The sequence below is a fragment of the Trachypithecus francoisi genome, unplaced genomic scaffold (assembly GCF_009764315.1).
Source record: "Trachypithecus francoisi isolate TF-2019V2 unplaced genomic scaffold, Tfra_2.0 Lachesis_group12, whole genome shotgun sequence".
Taxonomy (NCBI): domain Eukaryota; kingdom Metazoa; phylum Chordata; class Mammalia; order Primates; family Cercopithecidae; genus Trachypithecus; species Trachypithecus francoisi.
Genome location: NW_022681457.1, coordinates 59,123,408 through 59,150,917, shown reverse-complemented (window position 1 = coordinate 59,150,917; position 27,510 = coordinate 59,123,408). Strand labels below are relative to the sequence as shown.

General features: G+C 36.0%; 2 protein-coding genes across 2 annotated transcripts in view; one reads left to right on the top strand and one right to left on the bottom strand.

Annotated features, from left to right (window-relative positions):
- The window catches only part of URI1 (URI1 prefoldin like chaperone), a 74,443-nt gene that overhangs the window by 15,589 nt on the left and 31,344 nt on the right, over nt 1-27,510 (bottom strand). The window contains 2 exon segments of the mRNA XM_033225580.1: nt 14,971-15,106; nt 16,088-16,166. Of these exon segments, the coding sequence (XP_033081471.1) occupies nt 14,971-15,106; nt 16,088-16,166 (215 nt within the window).
- Nucleotides 8,920-9,451, top strand: LOC117092265 (peptidyl-prolyl cis-trans isomerase FKBP2-like). The gene has a single exon (XM_033225581.1). The coding sequence runs from the start codon at nt 8,940-8,942 to the stop codon at nt 9,366-9,368; it is 429 nt and encodes a 142-aa protein (XP_033081472.1). The 5' UTR covers nt 8,920-8,939; the 3' UTR covers nt 9,369-9,451.

The window sequence follows — 27,510 nt, the reverse complement described above, 5'->3', positions numbered from 1 at the left end:
AAAAACTCAAAGAAGCACCTCCGAGCACCTTCCCAAAAGTTACTGAAAGCAATATTCCAACAAAGTAAACAGAACCTGAAAAAAGGGCGCTTTGGGAAACAGAAAACAGGAAATAAACAAAAGGCAAAAACAGGGTAAAAAGACACCAGGAAAACAGCTCTCCTTTGATCAGGATAGAAGCCAGTCCAAATGGAAGCAAGACAATGAAAGACTCCAGCAGTAAAATTTCTAACAACCAAAAAAGTGTCTGACTGAATTAATGATAGACACATAGAAAACTATGCAACAAAAAAAGCAGTTAAATTCAATTAAAAGCTCATACAAGAACAAAATGGAATTACATAATATTTAAGCATGAATACTGATACAACAAAAATTGTGATACAACAATAGTAAAAAGATTAGAGAAGCAGAGACAGGGAAGACATGTAAAAATGCTAAACGGTCCTCTTAAATTGTAGACAGGTAGTTAGTAATACATAAAATTGAAAAAACAAGTAAACAAAAATAGGATATGCCAACCACTGGAAAACGTGAATAAAAACAACAAAGTAAAAACCGTCAGAAACGGAAAGTAATTACATCTAAGGAATGGGAACTGTGAACCAAAAGGGATAAGTGAATGCTGCTCTTTTTTTTAATAATGTCTTAAGATGGTTTGTGGTTATTTAAAGCTATATACATCTATCATAAACTAAAATCATAAATTTGTATTTTGAAATGCCTTATTGGAGACACTCAAGAGCACACACATTGCTTGATAAGGTATGAATCCACAAATCCAAGAAGCTCAACGAAATCCAAGTAGGATAAACCCAGACCCACACCAAGACACACTATAATCAAACTGTTGAACAACAACAAAGAAAGAATCTTGAAAGCATCAAGAAAAAAACAACTCATCACAAACAAGGAATCTTCAATAAGATTATCAGATTTCTCAGCAGAAACCCTGGAGCACAGAAGGCTATGGGATGACGTATGTTTAAAGTGCTGAGAGAGAAACAAAATACTTCAGCCAAGAATTCTATGTTTAGCAAAACAACACTCTTTTAAAAATGAGGGAAATTTAAGACATTCCCAGATAAACAAGAGTTGAGGGCATTCCTTACCACTAGATCTGCAATACAAGAAATGCTAAAGGAAGCTCTTAGGGTAGAAATGAAAAGACAGTAACTCAAAGCTGTGTTTTTCATACAGATCTCTGATAAAGGTAAACACATAGGCAACAATCAGTATTATCAGTATTATTGTCATTTTGGTTTGTAACTCCACTTTTTTCTTTTCTACGTGATAAAGAAAAATGAATACAATCACTGTACATCTATATTAATGGAGACACAATGTATAAAGATGTAACTTGTGACATAAATAACATAAAGAAGTGAAGGAGCTGAACAGGAATAAAGCCTTTGTATGTGATTGAAGTTAAGTTGGTATAAATTCAAAATACATTTTATAACCTTAGGATATGTTATGTAATCACCATGGTAACCACAAAGAAAATACCTATAAAATATTTTAAAAAGAAGTGAAAAGGAGATCAAAACCATTCACCATAAACACACATACACACACACACACACACACAAAGGAAGGCAGTAACATAGAAATGAGTCAAAAAAACTATAAAACATGCAGAAAATAACAAAATAGCAAAACTAAGTCCTTCCCCCATCAGTAATAACTACACATGTAAACAGATTAAACTTCCCCAATCAGAAAGCATAAATTGGCAGAATCAATTGCTTTAAAAAAAGGATCCAACTATATACTGTCTATAAGAGACTCACTTGTAGATCTAAGGGCACAAATACGTTGAAAGTGAAGGAACGAAAAAGATATTCCATACAAATAGTAACCAAAAAAGAAATAAGGTAGCTACAGTAGTATCAGACAAAATAGACTTTAAGTTAAAAAAAAGTCACAAGAGACAAAGGATATTTCACACTGATAAAAGGTTCAATCTATCAAGAAGATACAATTATAAATACATACATACCTAACAGAGCTCAAATGTATAAAGCAAAAATGTACAGAACTGAAGGGAGAAATCATTTCACCATAACAGCTGGAGACATGAATATCCCCTTTTCAGTAAAGGATAGAACAGCCAGAAGGAAATAAAGAACATGAACACTACTAAAGACCAATTAGACCTAACAGACATATATAGAAACCTCCACCCAACAACAGGAAGAATACACACTTTCTAAGGGAAACATGGAACATTCACCAGGATGGGTCATATGAGAGACCACAAAATAAGTCTCAAAAAATTTAACAGGATTGAAATCATATAAAGTAATTTTTCTAATTGGAATGTTCAATAACATTAAAAATCATTAATAGAAGGAAAACTGGAAAAAGTCATAAATACATGAAAATTTTAAAAAACAATCTGTCAATGGGTCAAAGAAGAAATCATAGGCGTAATTAAAAAATACGCTGGGCACAGTGGCTCCCAGCACGTTAGGAGGCCAAGGCAGGCAGACTGCTTGAGGCCAGGAATTCAAGACTATTCCTGGACAACATGGTGAAACCCCGACTCTACTAAAAATACAAAAATTAGCCAGGCATGGTTGACCACACCTGTGGTCCCAATTACTCGGGAGGCTGAGGCAGAAGAATCCCTTGAACCCGGGAGATGGAGGTTACAGTGAGCCGATATTGCACCACTGCACTCCAGCCAGGACAACAGTGTGAGTGAGACTCTGTCTCAAAAGAAAAAAAAGAAAATACCCTAAGACCAACAAAAATGAAAATTCAACGAACATTTATGGGATGCAGCAAAGCAATACTAAGAAAGATATTTATAGCTGTAAATACCTGCATCAAAAAAAAAAGAAAGAAATAATTCAAATCAGTAACTTAACTGTACACTTTAAGAAACTTAAAAAAAAAGAGTAAACTGAACCCAAAGCTAACAGAGGAAAGGAATAACAAAGATTAGAGGATAATAAACAAAACATAATGTTTTAAAAATGGAGAAAAAGTAACGTAACCAAAAGTTGGTTTTTAAAAAGATCAACAAAATTGACAAATCTTTACCTAGATTGTCTAAGAAAAAAAGAGAGAAGACTCAAATCACTAAAATCACAAACAAAAGTGGAACAATAAAAACTAGTATTACAAAAATTACTGGGATTATACAGAAACAGTACAAACAACTGCATGCCAACAAGTTTGGTAACTTAGATAAAATAGACAAATTCCTAGAAAAACACAAACTACCAAAACTGAAATCTGAATAGACTTGTAACAAGTAGTATATTGAATCAGTAATCAAAAACCTCCCAACAAAGAAAGGCCCAAGAAGAGATGGTTTCACAGAGGAATTCTACCAAACATTCAAAGAATTAACACCAATCCTCTCAAACTCTTCAAAAAAATGAAAAGGGCGGGAACACATTCTGTGAGGCCAGCCAGATAAAAATAAGAAAACTACAGGCTAATTTCTCTTATGCATATACATATAAAAATCCTCAACAAAATGCTGGCAAACTAAATGCAGTAGCATATTAAAAGAACTATACATCATGACCAAGAATGATCTCCCCCACGCCCTGGAATGCAAGGATGGGTTCAATACATAAAAATCAATGTAATATACTACATTAGCAGAATGAAGAGGAAAAAACATGGTAATCTCGACTGAATTCAAAAAAGCCTTTGATAAAATGCACACCCTTTCATGATTTAAAAAAAAAAAAAAAAACCTCAATAAACTAGAAATAGAAGGGAACTTCCAAAACATAATAAAGGCCATATATGAAAACCCCACACTGACATCACACTATATGATGAAAGATTGCAAGTCTCTCCCCTAAGATTGGGAATAAGACAAGGAAGCTCACTATCAACATGTCTATTCATCACCATAGCAGAAGTTCTAGCTAGAGCAATTAAGCAAGAAAAACAAATAAAAAGCCACCAAATTGGAAAGAAAGAAGTCTAGTTCTCTCTACTACCAACACATGATACAATCATATATGCAATATGTAGAAAACCCTAAAGAATAAAAAAAAAAAAAAAAAAACCACCTTGGTAAAAAAAATCCGGCAAAGTTGCAGGATGCAAAATCAACACACAAAAATCAGTTGCATTTCTATGCACTAACAATGAGCAATCTAAAAAGGAAATACAAGCAATCCATTTCAACTAGAACCAAAAGGACTAAACTCTTAATTTAACCAAGAAGATGCAAGACTTGTACACTAAAAACTACAAGTGTTGCTGAAACAAGACACAAATAAAGATATCCTATGTTCATGGAGTGAATACATTTAATAATTAGGATGTCAATACTATCCATGGCAACCTACAGACTCAGTGCAACTCCTAGTAAAATCCAGTCTTTTTTTTGCAAAAACAGAAAAGCCCATTCTAAACTTCACATGGAGTCTCAAGAGTCCCCCAATAACCAAAACAATCTTTACAAAAAAAAAAAAAAAAAACTAAGTTGGAAGTCTCATCTTTCTGTTTTCAAAACTTACTACAAAGCTACCCTAATCAAAATAATGTGGTAGCAACATAAATACAGACATACGGACCAAAAAATAGAATACAAAGCTCAGACATAAGACCTCATAAATATATGACCAAATGATTTTTGACAAGAGTGTAAAAACCATTCAAAAAGGTAAGGACCATGCTAGCCAGGATGGTCTCGATCTCCTGACCTCATGATCCGCCCGTCTCGGCCTCCCAAAGTGCTGGGATTACAGGTGTGAGCCACCGCGCCCGGCCAGGACAGTCTTTTCAACAAACTGTGTTCAGAAAACTGGAACCACATGCAAAAGAATAAAGTTGGACCCTTACCTTACAAGTATATATAAAATGTAACTCAAAATGGATACAGCAACCTAAATGAAGATCTAAATGAAGAGATAAATCTAGGAAACTTAAAAAAAAAAAACCGAGGGAAGCTGCTTCATGACATTTGGCAACAATTTCTTGAATATGACATGAAAGGCACAGGCAAAAACAAAAAAACACTAACTGGACAATGAAAATTTAAAAATTTTGTGCATCAAAGGACATTATCAAGAAAGTAAAAGGGCACTCTACCTGGCAGCTACTTTTTTTTTTTTTTAAGTAAGACAAAAAAATAAAAATATAAGAAAGTAAAAGGGCAACCCACAGACCAGGAGAAAATACTGATAAGGGACTAATATCCAGAATATATAAAGAACTACAACTCAACAAGAAAAACAAACAACTGCAATAAAAAATGGGCAAAGGACTTGAATAGACATTTCTCCAAAGATGATATACATGTGGCCAATAAACACATGAAATGATGCTCAACATAATTAATCACTGAAGAAATACAAACCAAAACCCTAATGATGTATCACTTCAAATCCACTTCAAACTACATTCCTTGATGGTATGCCACTTTAAAATATATTTATTTTATATACTAAAAATATAGTAACAAGTGTTGACAAAAATGTGGGAAAACCAGATTCCTTGTATTTTGGTGGTGAGAATATAAAATGGTACAGCTGTTGTGAAAGACAGAATAGAAGTTCCTTAAAAAACACAACATTGGGCCGGGCACAGTGCCTCATGCCTGTAATCCCAGCACTTTGGGAGACTGAGGCAGATAGATCACCTGAGGTCAGGAGTTCAAGACCAACTTGGCCAATATGGTGAAACACTGTCTCTACTAAAAATACAAAAATTAGCTGGGCATGGTGGCACACACCTGTAGTCCCAGCTACTCGGGAGGCTGAGGCAGGAAGGCTCTTGAACCTGGGAGGTGGAGGCTGCAGTGAGCCAAGACTGCACCACCGCACGCCCAGCCTAGGCAACAGAGTGACACCCTGTTTCAAAAAAAAAAAAAAAATATATATATATATATATATAATTTCCATATGATCCAGCAATTCCACTTTCAGATATATACCCCAAATAATTTAAAGCAGGGAACTAAATAAATATTTATATACCTATATTCATAGCAGCATTATTTACAATAGCAAACAGAATAATTCACATTATTCATAAAATAAAACATTGTTCATCCTTAAAAAGGAAATTCTGATATGTGCTACAACATAGATGAACCTAGAAAACATTAAGTGAAATAATCCAGACACAAAGGGACAAATACTGCAGGATTCCACTTATGTAAGGTATCTAGAATAGCCGAATTCATACAGAAAGTAGAATAGTGGTTATCAGGGGATGGGGGAGAGAAAGGAAGGAAAAAATAGGGCGTTATCACTTAACTGGTACAGTTTTAGCTTAAGAAGATGAAAAATATCTGGAGATGGATGGTGGTTATTGATGACCAACCATGTGACCGAGGGGAAGGGAAGGGAGGGGAGGGGAGGAAAAGGAAGAAAAGACAGTTAGTTAGTGGTGCCAGGGGGCCCACAATAAGGTATCAGTTCCAAAAAAACTTTGCAAACACAATGGGTTGGCAAAGGTGTAGTCAGTCAGTCTGTTAAGGCCAGCACTGTCAAAGTTAAAAATCTCACTTCATGCCAGCAATTCAATCCTAGTCATTCATCCTACAGATATACACAAGTACAAAATGATACACACATACATACATACACACACACACACACAGAGAGAGAGAGAGAGAGAGAGAGAGAGAGAGAGGTATTCACTGCAGCATTGTTTTCAATAGCAAAAAAAAAGGAAGACGATCTAAAGGCCTATGAGTAAAGGACTGGCTAAATAAACTATGGTACAATATAATACTATACAGCCATGAAAAGAATAAGACAGCAAGCTGCCAAAACAAAAAGCAAACAAAAAAAAGTGTGCCTACAATTTGAGTGGATGTGTACAGGGTGGAGTGGGAATGCCTAAGTCTATAGCTGTAAACGCACAGAATATCCCTGCAATAATGAGTAAGATACTGATAATAGTGATGCCTCCAGAGAGGTAAACTGGATGTTAAAGAACAAGAAAAGGAAGCATAGCTATTTTTTAATAAGTATCCTTTAGATTTTGTATCATGTCCATAACCTACCAAAAAAATAATTTTTAAAAAAGCCCATCTTGTGAATGACCTGATGTACCTCATATACAATCTTTCTTCTCCTATCACTTTAAAAAAAAAAAAAAAAAAAAGCTGTATTCGGTGCTAACAATGTCTTATCACCCACTTTCTTCTGAAATCTGCCTAAAAATGTATTCCTAAATCAAGATTTTCTTTAGAATGCTCTGTGAGATAACAGACATTACAAGTTAAAAGTTTCTCAAAATCAAGTAAGTTTGGGAACCACAATATTAAACAAAACTAAAGGGATATTTTTCATTACAGGGCTTCTAAGTAATGTGCCTATGTGCATTTTACTCTCTGGTAGAGGGAAAAGCAGTGTGCAGTGATCTACAAACTTACTTGATTATGTTAACAACATTGCCTCTAGGTCACCACTCATCCAATGCTTCCCCTCAACCTTCACATTCAATCAGTTGCCAAGTCCTATCAGGCTCAGAACTTCTCCCTGCATCTGATCGCTTCTCTAAGCCCAGAGCCATTACCCCGGTTCATGATCTTATCCCTTCATGTCCACCCTTCCATTTAGTAAAAATAACTTTATCGTAAAAATGAAGACTAAGTATGCATTTTTTAAGACAAAAGTAAAAATAAGATAAAATAAATGTGTCAGATATAACTCTGAACAAAAGATACATGGTAAAGTAATTCTCCCAGTATTCAAATGTAGATTACAGAGACATGCAGAAACAAAATTACCAAAAACATGTCTATACTGTAGAAACCTCTGATTAAATCCTGGTCTTTTCACTTAGTCTCACTGAAGATGTACTCTTTTCTTCAAAAAAAAAAAAAAAAAAAAAAAAAAAATTGCTCTCTAACCTAAAAAAGAACTCACAAGAATTTAGAGTAAAACTTTTAAGTTCATGTGAAATACATTAATCCCTAATTTGTAACACTAAAAATATTTTAAGAAGTTCCTATTTCAGCAAAAACAGAGTAATAAGATACTAAAAATATTAAATAATCTAAAAGAGGACAAGAAAGGGGAACAAGAGGAACAAAAACAGTGGGAGAATGCCAAACCTAAATCCAAACATATTACATTAAATGTAAATGGTCTAAATATATCAATTAAAAGACTGAAATTATCAGAATGAATTAAAAAGGAAAGGCCCATGCTCTCTAAAAGAAACTCACTTTAGGCCGGGTGCAGTGGCTCACGCCTGTAATCCTAACACTTTGGGAGGCCAAGGTAGGCAGACTGCTTGAGGTCAAGGGTTCGAGATCAGCCTGGCCAACATGGTGAAACCCCATCTCTACAAAATATACAAAAATTAGCTGGGCATGGTGGTACTCGCCTGTAATCCCAGCTACACAGGAGGCTGAGGTGGGAGAATCACTTGAACTTGGGAGGTAGAGGTTGCAGCGAGTCAAGATTGTGCCACTGCACTCCAGCCTGGGCAACAGAGCAAGGCTCCGTCTCAAAAAAACAAAAAAAAAGAAACCCACTTTAAATATTATATAGTTAGCATAAGAGTAAAAGAGATGGAAAAATATGCACCATGCCAATATTAAACAAAAAAAGCTCAACGTATCAAATCCAGTAATATATGAAAGCAATAACACACCATGACCAAATGCGGTTCATCCAGGGAAGAAAAATCAATCAATATAATCCACCACATTAACAGATACAGAAGAAAAACTACAAGATCGTATCAATACATGCAGAAAATACATTTGACAAAATTCAACATCTTTTCATTTACAAAATCCGCAAATTAGAAGCAGGCAGAAAGTTCCCTAAACTAATAGGGAGTATTAATTATTTTTAAAAACCTACAGCTAACACCACATTTAACAGTAAAATACCAAATGTCTTCCCCAGAAGATCGGTTTCAAGACCAAGATGCCTACCTACTCTTACCACTCCTATTCAATATTATACTGCAGGGGCGCGGCGAGGAGAGACATGAGGCTGAGCTGGGTCCGGGTCCTGACAGTACTGTCCATCTGCCTGAGCGCAGTGGCCATGGAGACGGGGGCCGAGGACAAAAGGAAGCTGCAGATTGGGGTCAAGAAGTGGGTGGACCACTGTCCCATCAAATCGCGTAAAGGGGATGTCCTGCACATGCACTACATGGGGAAGCAGGAAGATGGGACAGAGTTTGACAGCAGCCTGCCCCAGAACCGGACCTTTGTGTTCTCCCTTGGCACAGGCCAGGTCATCAAGGGCTGGGACCAGGTGCTGCTGGGGATGTGTGAGGCGGAAAAGCGCAAGCTGGTGATGCCATCCGAGCTGGGGTATGGAGGGTGGGGAGCTCCCCCAAAGATTCCAGGCGGTGCAACCCTGGTGTTCGAGGTGGAGCTGCTCAAAATCGAGCGACAATCTGAGCTGTAACCAGACTGGGGAGGGGTAGGGGTAGAGGCCTCCATCAGGGACCAGACTGTTCCAAAAAAAAAAAAAACTTAAAAGCCCAAAAAAATAAATAAATACACACACACACACACACACACACACACACACACACACACACACACACACTATACTGCAAGTCCTAGCCAAGGAAATAAGGCAAGAAAAAGAAAGTGTATACACATTGGAAAGGAATAAAAAAATAGGAGCTGTTTACAAAAGGCATGATTGTCTACATAGAAAAATCCCATCGAATCTACCCCAAAAAAGTTCAGAGAACTAACAAATGTGGTCAGCATGAAGGGAGGATCCAATGTTAATTCTTTTTTAAAAAGAGTTATTTCTACATACTAGAACACTGGAAAAACAAAATTTTTAAATGCCTTCATTTACAATAGCTTCACAACAGATGGAACACTTAAATATAAACCTAACAAAACACATATGATCTATATGCTCAAAAACGACAAAACTGATGAAAGAAGTCCTAAATACAGAGATACACTGTATTTACAGGCTGGAAGTACTTACATACTGGAAGATTTAATAGTTAGGAGGTCAATTCTCCCCAAATTAATGTGATGATTTAGCACAATTCCAATCAAAATCCCACCAGGACTTTTTGTAAACATAAACGAGTGGTTTCTAAAATGTGTATGGAAAGCCAAAGGAGGTAGAACAGCCAAAACAATTTGGAAAGAATAAATTAGAACACCCATACTACCAACTTTAAGGAACACATTTATAATGCTACCGTAATCAAAACAGACTGGCATCAGCAAAGAGACAGACACATAGATAAAGAAACAGAATAGATGGTCCAAAAACACAACTATACGAAACGGCTCATTCATTTGTTTTTTTAACAATTTAAGTAAGCTATAATTCACACGCCATACAATTCACCCATTTAAAATGTACAATTCGATGGTTTTCATATATTCACAGGGTTGCAGAATCCACCAAAATCTGCATTTTTATATTTTCATTGCCCTTAAAAATCTCTATACTCTTTAGCAGTCACTCTCCATTCTCTCCCATATCTTCCTGGCCCTAAGCAGCCACTACTCTCCTCTGTTTTATAAATTTGCCTATTCTGAATATTTCATGTAAATGGAATCATACAATATGTGGTCTTTTGTGACTCCTTTAATTTATTCTAATGTTTTCAAGGCACATGTCTTTTTATTACCAAACAACATTCCACTGTACGGATGTATGACACTTATCCCTTCATTAGTTGATAGACATTTGGGTTGTTATCATGTTTCGGCTATCAGAAACAGTGCTGCTCTTAACATTCATGTACAAGTATTTGTGGACATGTTTTTATTTCACTTGGGTAGAATACTATCTAGGTGTGGAACTGCTAGATCACAGTAAAACACAATGTTTAACTTGCTGAAAAACTCCAAACTGTTCTCCAAAGTGGCTTCCCACCAGGAATGAATGAGGGTTCCAATTTTTTCACATCCTCACCAACAAGTGTTACTGTCTTTTTTATTATAACCATCCTAGTGGGGTATCTAAGATGGTCTTGTTGCCAATTCATTTTTGACAAAGATGCAAAGTCATTTCAATGGAGAAAGAACAGTATTTTCAACATAGTATTGGAGCAACCGGACATCCATATGCAAGAAAAATGAATCGTGACCTAAACCCCACACTTCGAACAAAAATTAACTTAAAATCAATTAGATCTAATTGTAAAATGTCAAAGTATAAAACTTTTAGAAGAAAACATAGGAGAAAATCTTCAAGAACTAAGGTTAGGTAAAGCATTCTTAGATATGACACTACACATGTGATCCATTAAAAAAAACTGAAAGCTGAACTTCATAATTAAAAACTTTTGCTCTGGAATGACACTGTTAAGAGAACGAAAAGACAAGATGCAAAGTGGGAGAAAATACTTGCGAATCACCTATTTAACAAAGAGCTTAAATCCAGAATATATTTAAAAAAAAAAAAACAAAAAATCTCTCAAAACAACAGTAAAATATACAACGCAGGCTGGGCGCGGTGGCTCATGCCTGTAATCCCAGCACTTTGGGAGGCCGAGGCGGGCGGCTCACGAGGTCAGGAGATCGAGACCGTCCTGGCTCACACGGTGAAACCCCGTCTCTACTAAAAATACAAAAAAATTAGCCAGACGTGGTGGTGCGCGCCTGTAGTCCCAGCTACACGGAGGCTGAGGCAGGAGAATGGCGGGAACCTGGGAGGTGGAGCTTGCAGTGAGCCGAGATCGCGCCACTGCACTCCAGCCTGGGCAAGAGACTCCGTCTCAAAAAAAAAAAAAAAAATACAATGCAGCAGGGTAGGGAGCTCACGCCTGTAATCCTAGCACTTTGGGAGGCCAAGGTGGGTGGATCACGAGGCGGGAGGATCACGAGGTCAGGAGTTCAAGACCAGCCTGATCAACATGGTGAAACCCCGTCTCTACCAAAAATACAAAAATTAGCCGGGCATGGTGGCACAGGGCAGGAGAATCGCTTGAACCTGGGAGGCGGAGGTTGCAGTGAGCCGAGATCACGCCACTGCACTCCAGCCTAGGCGACAGAGCGAGACTCCAATTTAAAAAAATAAAATGAAATAAAATAACAAGAAAATATACAACCCAGGCCAGGTGCGGTGGCACACGCATGTAATCCCAGCACTCTGGGAGGCTGAGGCAGGTGGATCACCTGAGGTCAGAAGTTCAAGACCAGCTTGACCAACATGGTGAAACCCCATCTCTACTAAAAATACAAAAAAATAGCCAGGCATGGTGGCGCACGCCTGTAATCCCAGCTACTCAGGAGGCTGAGGCAGGAGAATTGCTTGAACCTGGGAGACAGAGGTTGCAGTGAGCCGAGATCACCCCATTGCACTCCAGCCTGGGCCACAGAGTGAGACTCCATCTCAAAAAAGAAAAAAAAGCATATATAACCCAATTTTTAAAAATGGGCAAAAGAGTTCAACAGGTAAAAGAGGACACAAAGATAAAATAAGTGCATGAATCAATGCTCAACATCATTAGGCAACAACAAATTAAAACCACTATACACCTATTCAAATGGCTACACTTTTTAAACTGAGAATATCAAGGGCTGTTTAAAGACACAAAGCTACCACTCTCACACACTGCTGAAAGAGATGTAAATCATACAGTCACTTTGGAAAACAGCTTGATAGTCTCTTAAAAACTGAACATACACTTATATGATCTAACAATCTCACTTGTAGGTATTTACCAACAGCAATAAAAATGTATGTTCGCACAAAAACCTGTACACAAAGGCTTACAGCAGCTCTGTTCCTAACTGCCAACAAATGGAAGCACCCAAATGTCCCTCAAAAGGTGAATGGAAAAACTGTTGTACGTGCATTTAATGGATATGCATGTAATGGAACACTCCTCAGCAATAAAAGAAATCACTTTTAATATACAGAACCACGTGGATGAGGCATTACAGCAAGTGAAGAAGCTAGTCTCAAAAGACACAGACCTGAGGTCATCAACCCTTAGAGGCAGCGATAGGGTTTGACCACCAAGGGGCGGTGTGAGGGAGGTTTTGATAGGAGCTGAGTCCTGAGAGCAGTATCTTGTATCCTATTCTGTGTCCTGACTGTGGTGCTGGTTAAACAAATCATGACACGTGTTGTAACTCAGACCTTCTCCAATTACCCTAGTCAACCATGATATAGATGACTATGTGTTTAACTGGTTGTATTTCCTCTGCCTTAAGAAAAATAGATTACCTTTTCTTAATAAATGTTAAGTACAACAATATACCTAAGTATTTCCTTCAGTTATTATAAATTATAAAACCATGTGAATAAAATCGCTTTACAGAATTTTTTTTTTTGACACAGAATTTCGCCTTTGTTACCCAGGCTGAAGTGCAGTGGCACAATCTCAGCTCACTGCAACCTCCATCTCCCAGGTTCAAGTGATCCTCCCAGCTCAGCCTCCCAAGTAGCTGGAACTACAGTCACACACCACCACGCCTGGCTAATTTTTGTAGAGACAGAGTTTCACCACGTTGGTTGAGCCCAACGTTGGCTGGTCTTGAACTCCTAACCTCAGGTGATCCACCTGCCTCGGCCTCCCAAAGTGCTAGGATTACAGGCATGAGCCACTGTGCCCAGCCCAGAATTTACTGTAATAGGAAATATGTACTTTGAAAATTATTTTAGATAAATATTGATCCCAAAAGTCACCTATGTTTGGTCACTTTCCAAAACCGTATTTAACTACCAGAAAGTGTTTTAACAAAACATGTTTCTCTACTCTAGAGCTCTATTCTATTGTAGTAAAAGTATTCCCATTAATATTTTAAGTTATAACTAATTACGATGATTTTTTTCACTGAAATATGAAAATCAACGTGAACAAACTTCAACAGGCTATGGATTCATTTCGTAACATCAGAGCTACTTCAGTATATAAAGAGAGGCTTCGTCTTCAGTAAGGTCCTTAAGAAAAAAGTATGCCCATTCTCTTTCACTAATATACATGACAAAAATAATGCAGCAAAGCCAAAAGATTTATAATTACATACAGGCCTAACAATAAGATTCTGATTAGTGTCACAAAAGATCAAAATATATATCAATTATAAACTTATAGGAGTTGATTTGCAATTAGAGTCTCCAAATATAGTTCCCAGAATTTCACTGAGTAAATGAGTTCTCTAGTACTCACTCATGTATAAGTGAAATCAAGTTCAGCTTTAGAAAACTCAGCTGTTTTCTGTCTAGTATGACCTTATTTATACAAAAGGATCTTCTCAACATTTATTTTCAAATACACATTTAACTGAAAGGTTAAAAAGCAGGTAGGGCGGATATGATACTGTCAGTCTAAATACGTATTCCAGAAATAACAACAGATTAGAAAATGAACCTAATTTTAAAATATAACTAAGCTAGAACCCAAGCTATCTCATCCAACTGCAAAATGTGTAGTGTGTGCTGTGTGTGTGTATGTAGGCTTCTATACACCTACAGATAACAGCACAGATAAAACTCAAGAGCTGCCTTAATAAAGTGATGCAGAGAAATCAAACAACTGAAAAAGGATAAGGGTGCTGTTTTAGGTAGCAACTTTTCACACCTGGTCTCCTCTATCAAATGAAAATATGTTTTTTTCCCAAACCAAAAAGCATTTTAAAGAATTGTCTACTTACGTAAATAGGTATTTCTCTTAGTTCACTATGGAGAAAACACATTATTTCTGTGTACTAAAGTATTAAGTGCAAAAATAAGTCTATAATAGCAACTAAAAAAAAATTATAAAGTATAAAATGACTCCAATTTTTATGTCTTCCCAACTTCTAACTACAAAAATCACATAATGACTTCGAAACTTTGTAACTTCAGATAACATGCCAATGTAGGTGACATTTCCAACCCAGATGCTCCATTCTCTAACTCATTCTCAAATGTTGGTATTACTCAAACTACCTACAATTCAACAGAATCACAAATAGCCTGGATTCATAAATCATGGAAGGTAGTTTTGGTAAGAAACAGTCCTTCAGCTTGGCAATCTGTGAATGGATACGTACACAACAAAGAAACATCATTTAAAATGGGTACCTACGTTCCTTCCGGTGCTCAACTAAACCTACAGCCTGCTTTGCTGAGCACTTTGCAAACCAGTTGTCCCCCAGTAAAACAGTGACTTCATTAGTATGGACAAGTTTTCCTGGCATGAAGGCAAAAGGGCCAAATGGTACCTATTGTTTAAAAAAAAGAAAAAACGGAAAAAACGTAAAACACTGAAAAATACATTTTATAAAACACTTTGCATTAAAAGCCTTACATTAACACTGAATTTTTTTATTTATACGTTGGTAAAAATAAAATGCCAGCTTCACAGAAATTTAACATTATATTAAAATTTTACTAGGAAAATCTACAGATAATTGCTTTATGTTCATAAATCAATGCTAAAACAGGAAAATAAATTCACACCATATTTACATACAGCTCTTAAAGAAAGTCGTACTGTCTCGGCATGTTTATACTTTTCATTCACTTGCAAATCTAAATGAAAGCAACCTGTAGTGAAACACTGTTAATGCAAAATACTTTTGATAAAGAAAACTAAAAATTATTTTCAATAAAATAGCCATTTTTGCAAAGCAGGAATTAGTAAACAAACAGCTTTAATGGATCTACCTAGCTATATATACAAAATACTTGAACTAGTATAAAAGAACAAAGTCTTCATAAGAAAGAATATTCATGCAATGAAAGGTTCTCATCCAGGGCTCATGAACAGATCACTATGTCGATGTGAAGATCATTAAAACAAAAATTAGCAGCACGTTTTTATATAAAAATCAATGTCCTAAGGTTTAATTCTGTGAATTACAAAACATTATGGCCTATTCCTGCTCTGGCTAACAAGAAATGACTAAGTGCCATATTTCTGTCATAATTACATTTTTTATATAGTAAGTTTCCATTCGAAATATGTCCAATTTTGTGCTAATATTTATGTCATTTATGTCACCATATATATTCTGAAAAAAAAAAGGTAAATACCAGCGACCACTACAATTACTGTGTTCTTATAAAGTAAAACAAAACAAATCTTCCTTGCTACGTAGTTACCTCATACACAGTCCATCAGCTTGGCATTCTGTGAACCAACACAGTTAATATGTTTACAACAAACAACTATTACCTTAAAAGAAACACACCAAACATACCATTATATTGTAAGACAATTTATCAGGCAAGGTGCTGAGTCTTTCTCGAAGGGCATTATAGTCATTATCTACCTTCTTCCTGTTGACAAAAAAACACCAAATATACAAATTATTAACGATTTTTCTTTTCCTTTTTGTTTTTTTGAGACAGAGTGTTGCTCTGTCGCCCAGGCTAAAGTGCAGTGGCGTGATCTCACCTCACTGCACCCTCCGCCTCCTGGGTTCAAGCAATTCTCCTGCCTCAGCCTCCTGAGTAGCTGGGATTACAGGTGTGCGCCACCATGCACAGCTAGTTTTTGTATTTTCAGTAGAGACGGGGTGTCACCATGTTGGTCAGGCTGGTCTTGAACTCCTCATGATCTGCCCACCTCAGCCTCCCAAAGTGCTGGGGTTACAGGCATGAGGCACTGCACCGGCCTCACTCAAAAGCTTTATTAAATCTGTTCTTTCGGTCGGGTGTGGTGGCTCACGCCTGTAACCCCAGCACTTAGGGAGGACCAGTAGGCCAGGTATCACAAAACAAGCTAATCAAAAACCTAATTTTAGCAAATTAAAGATTATTGTGGTTTTTAGTTTTAAAACCCTGTTTTTATAAAGTTTAGCAATGGCATTATTCTACCACACATTTATTGAAGAATTAAGACTCTTCAGGGACTTCAGCATTTAGAAGCAGAATACTCAAATTTTGAGAATTACTGTTTTTTAAGATACAAGACTCTGGACTAAATAAAATGCGAAAATTAAGGGAGACAGTAAAAGAAGACCTGATGTTTGGAGAGAAGCAGGGACTCAAGATGAAGACAGAAGAGATTATTTATTTTAAGACAGTTTCTCTCTGTTGCCCAGGCTGGAGTGCAGTGGTACAATCTCAGCTCACTGCAACCTCCACCTCCTAGGTTCTAGTGATTCCCCTGCCTTAGCCTCCGGAGTAACTGACAACTAGAGGCGCATGCCACTAAGCCCAGCTAATTTTTTTATTTTCCATAGAGATTAGGTTTCTTCGTCATGTTGGCCAGGCTGGTCTCGAACTCCTGGCTTCAAGCGATCCCCTCCACCGCAGCCTCCCAAAAGTGCTGGAATTACAGGCGTGAGCCAACACACCGGGCCGAAGGAAGAGATTTAATAAAGCTTTTGAGTGAATAGATACTGGCTGTGAAGTTGAAATCATGAACATGAAATTTGATCAGATGCTTTAGTCCTCATCAGAAAACTTTAGACTGAAAAATGTGTTATCGGCTCTTCAATTATTCATAATAATGTGATTAAGGTAAGAGAGAATCAACTGGGGGGTGGAAGAAATTAAGTAGAGATAATACAAAAGGCGTTTCAATCTGGCTTAGGAGTCTGTTTCTTGCTATATCAAACAGAGCTACCAAATAAGTAATTTCAAACAACCAAAAGGTGTACGTAACTCTGTAGTGGCAGAGATGATCGTATTTCCATGCTATGGGCCTTACTCAGCTCTTAACACCTGCTGGAAATGAACAGCCCTTCTTTTTGAGTAATACCAGGCAGCAGCCTATGCCAAGATGCCCGTTTTCAAACTTTCGCTGGAGATTGGGTTTCCTGCTAAAATACAGGCTGCAAGCAAAACTACAGCGCTGAATTTTTTTTAAGCAGAAGGATGTTGTCAGTTTTTAAAAATAACAGAAACAAAAACTCACCAACTCAGCAAGCAATTTAAAAGAACATGTAGACATTGTCAAATTGAAATCAGGATAAACTGCAATGTAGGTAACAACTCTCCAGATAATATAAATGACTACGCTATAAACATCACAGAATTGGTTTCAGCTTACTGCTTAGTTCCCTGAAGCAACAGTAGAATAATTAATTAAAAAATTAGCCTTAAGATCTTAAGGAATTTCAAATATATATTATTTTACATATCCTATAATAAACGTCACTTATCAATATTTTTCTCTTACAGAAAACAAATTAGAAGGAAGATGGAAAACCCACATAGCAAGAAGCCAGATCTCCTCTATCAAGATGAGGTAAGCAACGAGTTTGACCTAGCTAGGTCTTCTGACCTGCATTATTTCATGAAAGCTTTCTCGTTTTCTAGTGTGCAACTGCTTTTTATAAACTTTCCCCAAAAAAATCCTTTTCTATAAATAAATATAAAACATGTTTTATTATTTTAAGGTAAAAATCCTCCTCCTGGAAAATTTTTATATGGATAAAATGGCAAACAACTTCATGCACAAGGCTATGTACCAGAAAGAACATGGCTTTGAAGTCAGACCAGAGAGTGAATAAAAGCTCTACATGCAATTTACACAAATTCACCTCAGTCTTTGTATCTTCAATGGCAAAACTGGACTAATACTTATCTCACAGGTTCAACAGAATTAAATATAAAAGGTCTAACACACTGCCCAGCATGGAACATCTACTATGTTGGTTCCAAAACTCAAAACTCATTTTTTCCATGAAGCATCAAAAACACCAATTCCAAAACTTTCAAGAAAGACTATTACCCACAAGATTTCACTAATCAACTTGACACAAATAGCGTAACTTGCTGAAAGACAGTACAGCTGAACGTAACCATTCAGGGGCTTTGGAAACAGGACTGGTGTGAGCAATCAATGGGAGAATGTCTCCATAGGACTGACTGGCATAGTGCATAGACAGTCAACACTCACTATTAATAACACAACACTAACAGCTTATTTACGTTTCAGATAAGTAATTCTGCAAATGCTCAAGGACTATATACACCAGCCTAGATATCTAAATGTTTCTATGAATATTAAGAAGCTACTATTAAAGTTACCATTCAATAGGCCTTATTTTGGTAACAATGCTTAGGAGAAAAAAAAAAACTTCCTCACAAAACATCTCTTTTGTACATTAAAAGAACAGTAGGTTCAACAACAGGTAATACCAGAGATCAATGTCAGTATTTCAAGTCAAACATACTCAGTTGTCAACTTATTAATAATTCTCTCTAGCACAAAAATGTGGACATACTGGAGAGCAGTTTAAGATTAGAGTTGCTATTTATAAATTTTGAATAGTTTTCTAAAAATATAAAGTAGAAGATCACTTAAAATGCAGCCCATGCAGAAATCCTTTATGAAGGGAGGCCAGGAGGAGTCAAGCAGTGTCTCTGGAAGAAACTACAGCTTGAGGAACAACCCTCTCTCTCTAAAGGCTACATTCGTGGAAATGTTCGGGACCAAACGCTTAGTCAAACAGTGATCTCCAAATAGTCTCTCTATTATTTCAGGCTTAAATAATCCTGTTAAAGATCACAAAGCCTATGCAACAGAAAATACAAAAGTTACACTAAGAACTAATGCATTACCGAGGTAAGTCTAGGGTCTTTATTCCTAACAAACTTTGATCAGTTTTTTTTTCTATTTTAATAATTAGAAACAAGTAATTAATTTTTGGACACAGGAGTCATATTACAGTAATCAAAAATGGTAATTGCTTAAAATAATTTTCTTCACAGGAAAACAAAACCCAGATAGAGTTAAGAAACACCTCTCCAGCCTACTTACAATAGCTAGACCTGCTTCTTTGGCTTCAACATAATGGATCCTTATAGATTAGGTTCCACCTTCAACTCTTAATTTTAAATTTTTTTCCAATATCCTCATGCAACATTCCTTATAGAAAACAAGAACTAAAGCATAGGTATAAAGCATCTAAGAAACTTTAACCACCTTTTTCTGAATCTTGCTAATCATGTGTAATATGCCTTTTCAGAGTACCTTTTAAGGAAATTAAAAAAAAAAACAGGCAGTAGTGATGAAGACCATTAACACAACCACAAGTTAGCCTTACCCTCGAAGGATTAAGATCAAGACAGACCCCATGGGGAACAGCTCATTTTCATAAAATTGTAGAAAGTAAGAGAGAAATCAAGTTAAATGAGGTATATGCTCAAGTATTTAGGGGTGAAATACACAGATGTCCACAACTTACTTTGAAATTCATCAGAAAAAAATGGATTAACGGATTAGGGTACAGACAGACAGGTGATCAAGATTCACTCTTTCGTATGTTTGAAATTTGTCATAATAGAATTTTTTTTTTTTTTTTTTTTTTTTGTTGAGACGGAGTCTCGCTCTGTCGCCCAGGCTGGAGTGCAGTGGCCGGATCTCAGCTCACTGCAAGCTCCGCCTCCGGGTTTACGCCATTCTCTCGCCTCAGCCTCCCGAGTAGCTGGGACTACAGGCGCCCGCCATCTCGCCCGGCTAATTTTTTGTATTTTTTTTAGTAGAGACGGGGTTTCACCGTGTTAGCCAGGATGGTCTCGATCTCCTGACCTCGTGATCCGCCCGTCTCGGCCTCCCAAAGTGCTGGGATTACAGGCTTGAGCCACCGCGCCCGGCCCATAATAGAATTTTTTAAAGGGACGAGGAAATACGAAAGGGATCAACATTTTTAATCCTCTTAAAAGTGACTGACAAAAATAAAACTCTATTAAAAAAAAAAAAAAAAAAGAAAGTCTACATCCTTTGAGGCCAGGGATAAAGACTCCAACCTTTAAATAATAAAAAAGGGAGAAAAAACTTACATCAGGTTGAAACAATAAGACTTTGCTAATTTTACTTTAGGAAGTTAAAATAGACAGCAAATACTAACATTGAACCAGTTTATTTTTAGAAAAAGAAAAAAAACTTCTATCATTCCCTTTTCCTTTAACTAACATCCTAAACAGACAAGCAGAAAATACTGTGAGATGCCTAAAAGGGGAAAAAAGGAAAAAAATTATATATAAGTATTAACATCTGAGCTAATCTGGGACAGAGTTACATTTTTATTTTTTAATTTAGGAAACGATAAAACCCAAAGATTCTGGAATATATACAAGTAAATATATAACCTTCTTTAGAAATAATTTTTAGTCCATTATACCCACCCTACAACTTCCCATTAAGCATCCAAAAAAGCCTTGTTTCAATTGAATCCACCATTTATTGAGCAGCTCCTCTACAACAAGCCTACGGCATATGCTGCAGGGATCATCACTCACACATAGCATGCCTTTCTGATTGTTTTGCAATGCATCTTTGTCAAAGATCCACTAGCTTGAAGGATGCCTGGCTTTTCACCTCTAAAATCAAGAAAAGAGAGGAATATTAAGTTTGGGCATAGATTCTATAGAGGTAAAGAGATGTTCTCCAGTTACTAAAGCAAGAAATAATGTTTTTTTCAAGTATCCTTTTAAATAATCTAAACAAATTGATAAAGTCACATTTTATTAAAAAATTATTGAAAAAGGGATCTATATTGTTATGCTTTGTGTAATTTGGTGGGAAAAGAAACACTCCTCATGGAAAATTTAAATGTACTTGAATTAAATCAACAGCATTAGACTTTTTTTCTAAATGGTCATGGCAAAATACTTAGTAATTTCAGTTGATATAAGTAACTGAAATGTACTACAAAATTCAGGCAGAATGGTGGTATATTCCTTTTTTATAACTCTATTATACCAAGGAATTTATGTCATCAGAAGATGCTGATGAAATAATCTATGTTCTTTATATTTTATGAGTCCACCAGAAAACTTTACTATTAGACATAGATACCAAGATTAACCCACATATAAAAACGTAATTTTTCAAGTCAATGAAACAAAATTATCTTTTTCAAGTCAATTAAACAAAATTATCTAAAGAGAGATGGAGCTAACATTCTACTAGATTTCTTCAATTTAACTTTTCAACAATGAGAAAACAGAGTACAATGGATAACATAGTAAGCCTGGACAGAAAAATCTGTTCTACTGTTCTCTCTACAACAACCATACACATGTGTTTGAAGATTTGTCAGTTACCATAGGTGCCTGTTTCTTCATTTATTACTTATCTTTTGCTCTAAGAAAATGAGAGGTGAATTCAAAGTAAAAAACCTTAAAAAGTAAGTAAAAACACATTAATCTAAGTTTGAAAGAAACATCCTATAGTGGCTAGTTAATTTTTACTGATGAGTTTATAGGTAATTTTTGTTCTTTTTATTTTCCAAATTTTCTATAACTAATATAAATTCCTATTACAAAATCAAAGGGAGGGACCTTTTAGAAAAGGTGTGATGAGTTTGTAGCTGACTTAAGCTTTGAAACTTTGTGCAAATTTCTGATTAAATCTTACCATAATTCATAGGTTTTGCTACTTTACACTTTCTATATTTTCTTTCTAAAGCATATTCTAGAAAAAAGTAATTTTGTGAGTTTTCTTAATTCCAGTAGCAATTTAAATACTCTTTTAGGTCACTGATCCCTATGAGAAACTAGAAAAATTCTAGACTCTTCCCTGAGAGAAAGGACTCACATTTTACATATAGTTTCAGCAGAGGCCCAATCATAGATCCCTCTGAGTTAAAGTTTCTCAACAGATTTTACAACAGTGAAAACTGGCAATCCTGGTTTTGAACCTACCAAATATTTAAAAATTCTCAAAATTACCAACTGACTTAAAAATAAAAGAAAAACATGAAAACCCTCACCAATTTAGTCATGAATTCAATATGAATTAGTAAAAAGTAAATTATAGGCATGCCTCAACTTTTTACAGCCTACATTTCTCCCAAGTCTTACACCGATACCCACCCCAATCTATCTTTGGTATAGTGGAATGTGGACTTATATTTCTCAAAATAAGAACAAGCACTCAGGATTATCACCGAGTGATGTGCCTTTCAGACAAGCACTGTGGTGGTTGAAATATTTACATCTTCATCCTCAAACAGGACTCTGTGCTTAAGAGTTTTATTGGATGTTACTCTTCATAAAAAAAAAAAAAGGAAAATGAAAAAACGTAAAAGTACAAAGAAGTACAGTTTTCAAACCTAATACAGTTGAGACAAAGACAAAAAAATTATGAGGCATGCCCAAAGCAGTAAGCCCTAAGCCCTCTGCCTCAGTCAGATACTCCCTAGACTTAAGCTGGTCATGGGAAACTGAACCAAGCCATAATGACAATGAAAATACATCACCATCAAAGACTACTCTAGGTGATGGGTTGTGATTAGGGATTTTTTTAAAACAATAGTTTAAAACTCTTCAGGGGAAAAATACTCTCCTATAACATGTAAGTTTTCCTCTCATTTTCAGAAGTGTGTTAAATATCAAACTAGTTAGTTGCTTCCAAAAACATGACATAAAAGCTTGAGGACTTCTATAAGTAATAAATTCTAATCACAAGTTAAAAATCATTTAACTCTTTAAAAAGAGAAAGAAAAAAGCATTTACAATTTGACTTTAGTCACATAAATACACATACAAAATTAAGAAGCTAGAGGGAATAAAAGGGAATGTTTTAAAAATAGGGAGAGAATTCATTTATCTTTACAATTATGAGTAAATTTATCTTTATTCCTTTCTTATTTCAACTTTTCCATAACTAAGCATGCATTCATTTTATATTCAGAATAAAAATTTAAAAACCTAATTCAAATTTAAAAAAATTATTTAAACATTCAACTTGAATCTTTTTTTTTTTGCCTCTTAATTTCTTTGAAACATTACACAGACGAGTTCCAAATTTACTATGTACTAACCCACACCATTTTTTAAAAACTGTGCAGAAACTTAAAGAATGACAAAAAGATTTGACATATATGATTCTTCCCCCTTATCCCTAAGACTTTCATAAACAACTGCAGAAACTCCAACAGAAACATGTAAAACTTTCAGAAAGTTTGCAAGTTGCTCTCTGCTCCACTCAAGAGGAGGGGAAAAAAAGGAGAAAAAAAAAAAAAAAAACATAAAGAAAAAGCCCCAACAGAAGGCCCTCTACAGAATAGTGACTGAAAACTTTGTAGTCAGTAAAATACAAACTCTGAAAAACACAGTTTACAAATCTACCTAACACTGTAGAACAAAGTTACCAGCTTTTACAAGTTTTAAAGGTATGCAGATCAATATTTCACATATTATACATAATAAAATAAATGTTATATAGCCATGTGAAGGCAACTCAAGAAAATAGTTTCAGGTATATTAAATATACTGTAAACCATGGCATTGTTACAATGAAATCAGCGCTTCTGTGCACAAGGAAAGCCTCAAAAACATGAGACATATAGACAACTATACAATGTGTGTGTGCATAAAACAGGTATCCCCATCCCGACTGACTGATAGGAAAGAATAACTTCAACAGAAAAAAAAAGAGAGAAAATCAAATCTTCACCTGAGATTTTTACCTATACAGGTATGCTTTCTTGGTTATTTCCTACTATATGCTTTGACTATAAATTCTAATAGAAACTAGTTACTCTTTTCCTCTGAACAATTATTCTTGTCCAGTTTCCTGTGAAAGATAAAAAATTTGAAGTATTTGCTTTAGACTCTCTCGAAACTCACATGCCGAAGTGTTTTGGAACTTTTATGTCTAAATTTGAAGTATTCTTTCCAAAATTAAACACCTGAACAAAGTATCTTCTTCTATATTTAAGTCTGCTTCATGTAATTTCAAAGATACCTTTACCAAAAATCCTTTTAAGATAAAGGAAGTAAGGCAATAAATTTTTTACAACTCACATGCATATGATTTACAATTGTAAGTAATGCCTAACATAAAGATGATCTGCCAGGCATCATATGTACTATTTCATTTCATTCTCACCAGTCAACATAAAGGACAAAGCCTTGCTTTTTGTGCGTGCAGGACTTATTCAATAAAGTCACTGCAGTGCATTAAAAATGACCATTAATTCTTTTTCACGCCTCCTCTCAACGGGTGGGTGTTATCTTCCCACCTTGTGAATCTGCGCTGGCTTTGTGAGTTCCTTTGACCAACGTAACGTGGCCTTGCAGCTTCCATTCTTGCTGCTCCGAGATGCCCACAGAAAGTAAGCTGGATAAAAGAGCACATGGAGGCAAAGGCTCAACCAATAGCACTAACCACTAGACTTGAAGGTGAGCCATTCTGGACAATACAGCTGACCCGGCCACCAACTGGCTGCAACCAAAGCAGTGAGTCCAGACAAGACAAGCAGAAGAACCACACAGGCGAGGCCAGCTTAATATGCACACCCACTGAATCATGTGCAAGCAAATGGTGGTTGTTTCAAGCCACTAAGTTCTGGAGCAATTTTACTAAGGAGCAATAAAATAACAGATATATCATCTTAGCAAGGATATATTTTGAGTTACAGAGTTGTGCTCTGGGTGATGTAGCAATTATTTATTAAAAAAAAATAGTTCTAGGTCTCATGTAGTAATCCTAAAAGTTAAACGTTTGACACACAATAAAATCTGTGGAATGAGGTAAAGAGAAACAGTTAGTTAATGATATAGGGTAGATATAATATTAAATGAACAGGTACAATCTGATTTCATTTTTGTCCAAAAGGATGGGAGCCGTATATAAACATGTAGATGAATACACACACACAACACACACACACACACACACAAAACACATTACGCAAACCATTTCTGAAAAGATTTATGAGAAATTGGCAAAAAAAAAAAAAAAAAAAAAACTTGCTTCCAGAAAACAGAACTGAGGGGTCAGGTGCAGTGGCTCACGTCTGTAATCCTAGCACTTTAGGAGGCCGAGGCGGGTGCACCGCCTGAGCTCAGGAATTCAAGACCAGCGTGGGCAACACCGTGAAACCCCCGTCTCTACTAAAATACTAAAAAAATTAGCCGGGCATGGTGGTGTGCGCCTATAATCTCAGCTACTTGGGAGGCTGAGGCAGGAGAATAGCTTGAACCTGGGAGGCAGAGGTTGCAGTGAGTCAAAACTATGCCATTGCACTCCAGCCTAGATGACAGAGTGAGACTCCATCTCAAAAGAAAAAAAAAAGAAAACAGAACTGAGAATTAGGGAGGAACCTATACATCATTTACATCCTTTCATACCTCCTAAATTTTGAAACATGTAAATGTATTGCCTAATTAAAAATTTTTTATTTAAGTCCTAAAAAGTTAATATATACTTTTTCTCGACTCTTAAAGACATATACTGAAATATTTCCAGATAGAAAATGACTTAGCTTCATTTCAAAATTGGAGGTGGGATAGTCAAAATGGTTTTTATTAAAATGTCAAAAAAATAACAGATGTTGGCAGGAATGCAGAGAAAAGGGAATGCTTTTACATTGTTGGTGGGAATGTCCAGCCACTGTAGACAGCAGTTTGGAGATTTCTCAAAGAACTAAACTGAACAACCATTCAACCCAGCAATCCCATTACAGAATATAGACCACCTAAAAAAAAAAACCATTCTGCCAAAAAGATGCATGCACCTGAATGTTCACTACCACACTGTTCACAATAGCAAAGACATGGAACTCCCCATCAACAGTGAGCTGGATAATAAAAATGTGATACATATATACTATGGACTACTACATATCCATAAAAAAGAAGAAATATTTGCAGTAACATGGATGCAGCAGGAGGCCACTATCCTAAGCGAACTAATGCAGAAACAGAAAACCAAATACTGTATATTCTCACTTATAAGTGGGAGCTAACCACTGGGGACAGATGGACATAAAGATGGGAACAATAAACACTGGGGAATACAAGAGCGGTGAGGAAGGGCAGGGGCAAGGGCTGAATAACTGCCTACTGGATACCACGCTCACTATCTGGGTCATGGGTTCAACTGTACCTCAAACCTCAGCATCATGCAATGCACCTTTGCAACAAACCTCGACACGTACCTCCCAAATCTAAAATAAAAGTTTAAAAAAAAATTGGAGGTAGGAGTAGATGGCAAGATAAGATGCTGCAATGAAACAGTTTAGAGAGAATCATGAGTTGATGATTATCAAGGCCAACTGATGAGTACATGAAGATTCACTATACTACCTATCATCTCTTATTTGAAATTCTTCCTAACAAAAAGTGATTTAAAAATATTAATGTAAAGCTATAACAATAAATCACAGAAACCCAACTCTCCATCATGACAAAAAATAGAATGAACACTAAATATTCACGAATATTTACAAAGCACTGGCTTTTTTTTTTTTTTTGTCTGACAATTAAAATTTTCAAAAGAGGTATATGAGTTCCTATTAATACTTACTGAGTGCCGGGCAGGGTGTTCTATAGACATGATCTCATTTGATCTTCACTACAACCCTGTGAGTTAAGTAGTATCATCATCACTTTACAAGAAAAAACTGAGACTCTTAGCATAACTGTTCAAGGTCAAAACGCTAGCAAATGACAGGATTCAAATATAGGTCTGTGACTCCAAATGCCATGCTCTTTAAGGAAGAATTAAAAAGAAAATTACAAATAATCCACAAACAAAATAATCAGCCACTAGTGGACCAAACACTGGGAAGTATCCTCACACTTTAATAAGATGACAGTGTGTGGATTTCAAAATACCTAATTTCCTGAGTTAGGTAAAAGGGATTAGAAAGAAAAAAAGTTTGATTAAAAAACATTTTTTAATCCTCACTAAACTGAAAACCATTATTATTAG

Bases quoted from the DNA above. Each gene is read 5' to 3' on its own strand.
- LOC117092265 (XM_033225581.1), top strand. From the start codon at position 8,940: ATGAGGCTGAGCTGGGTCCGGGTCCTGACAGTACTGTCCATCTGCCTG.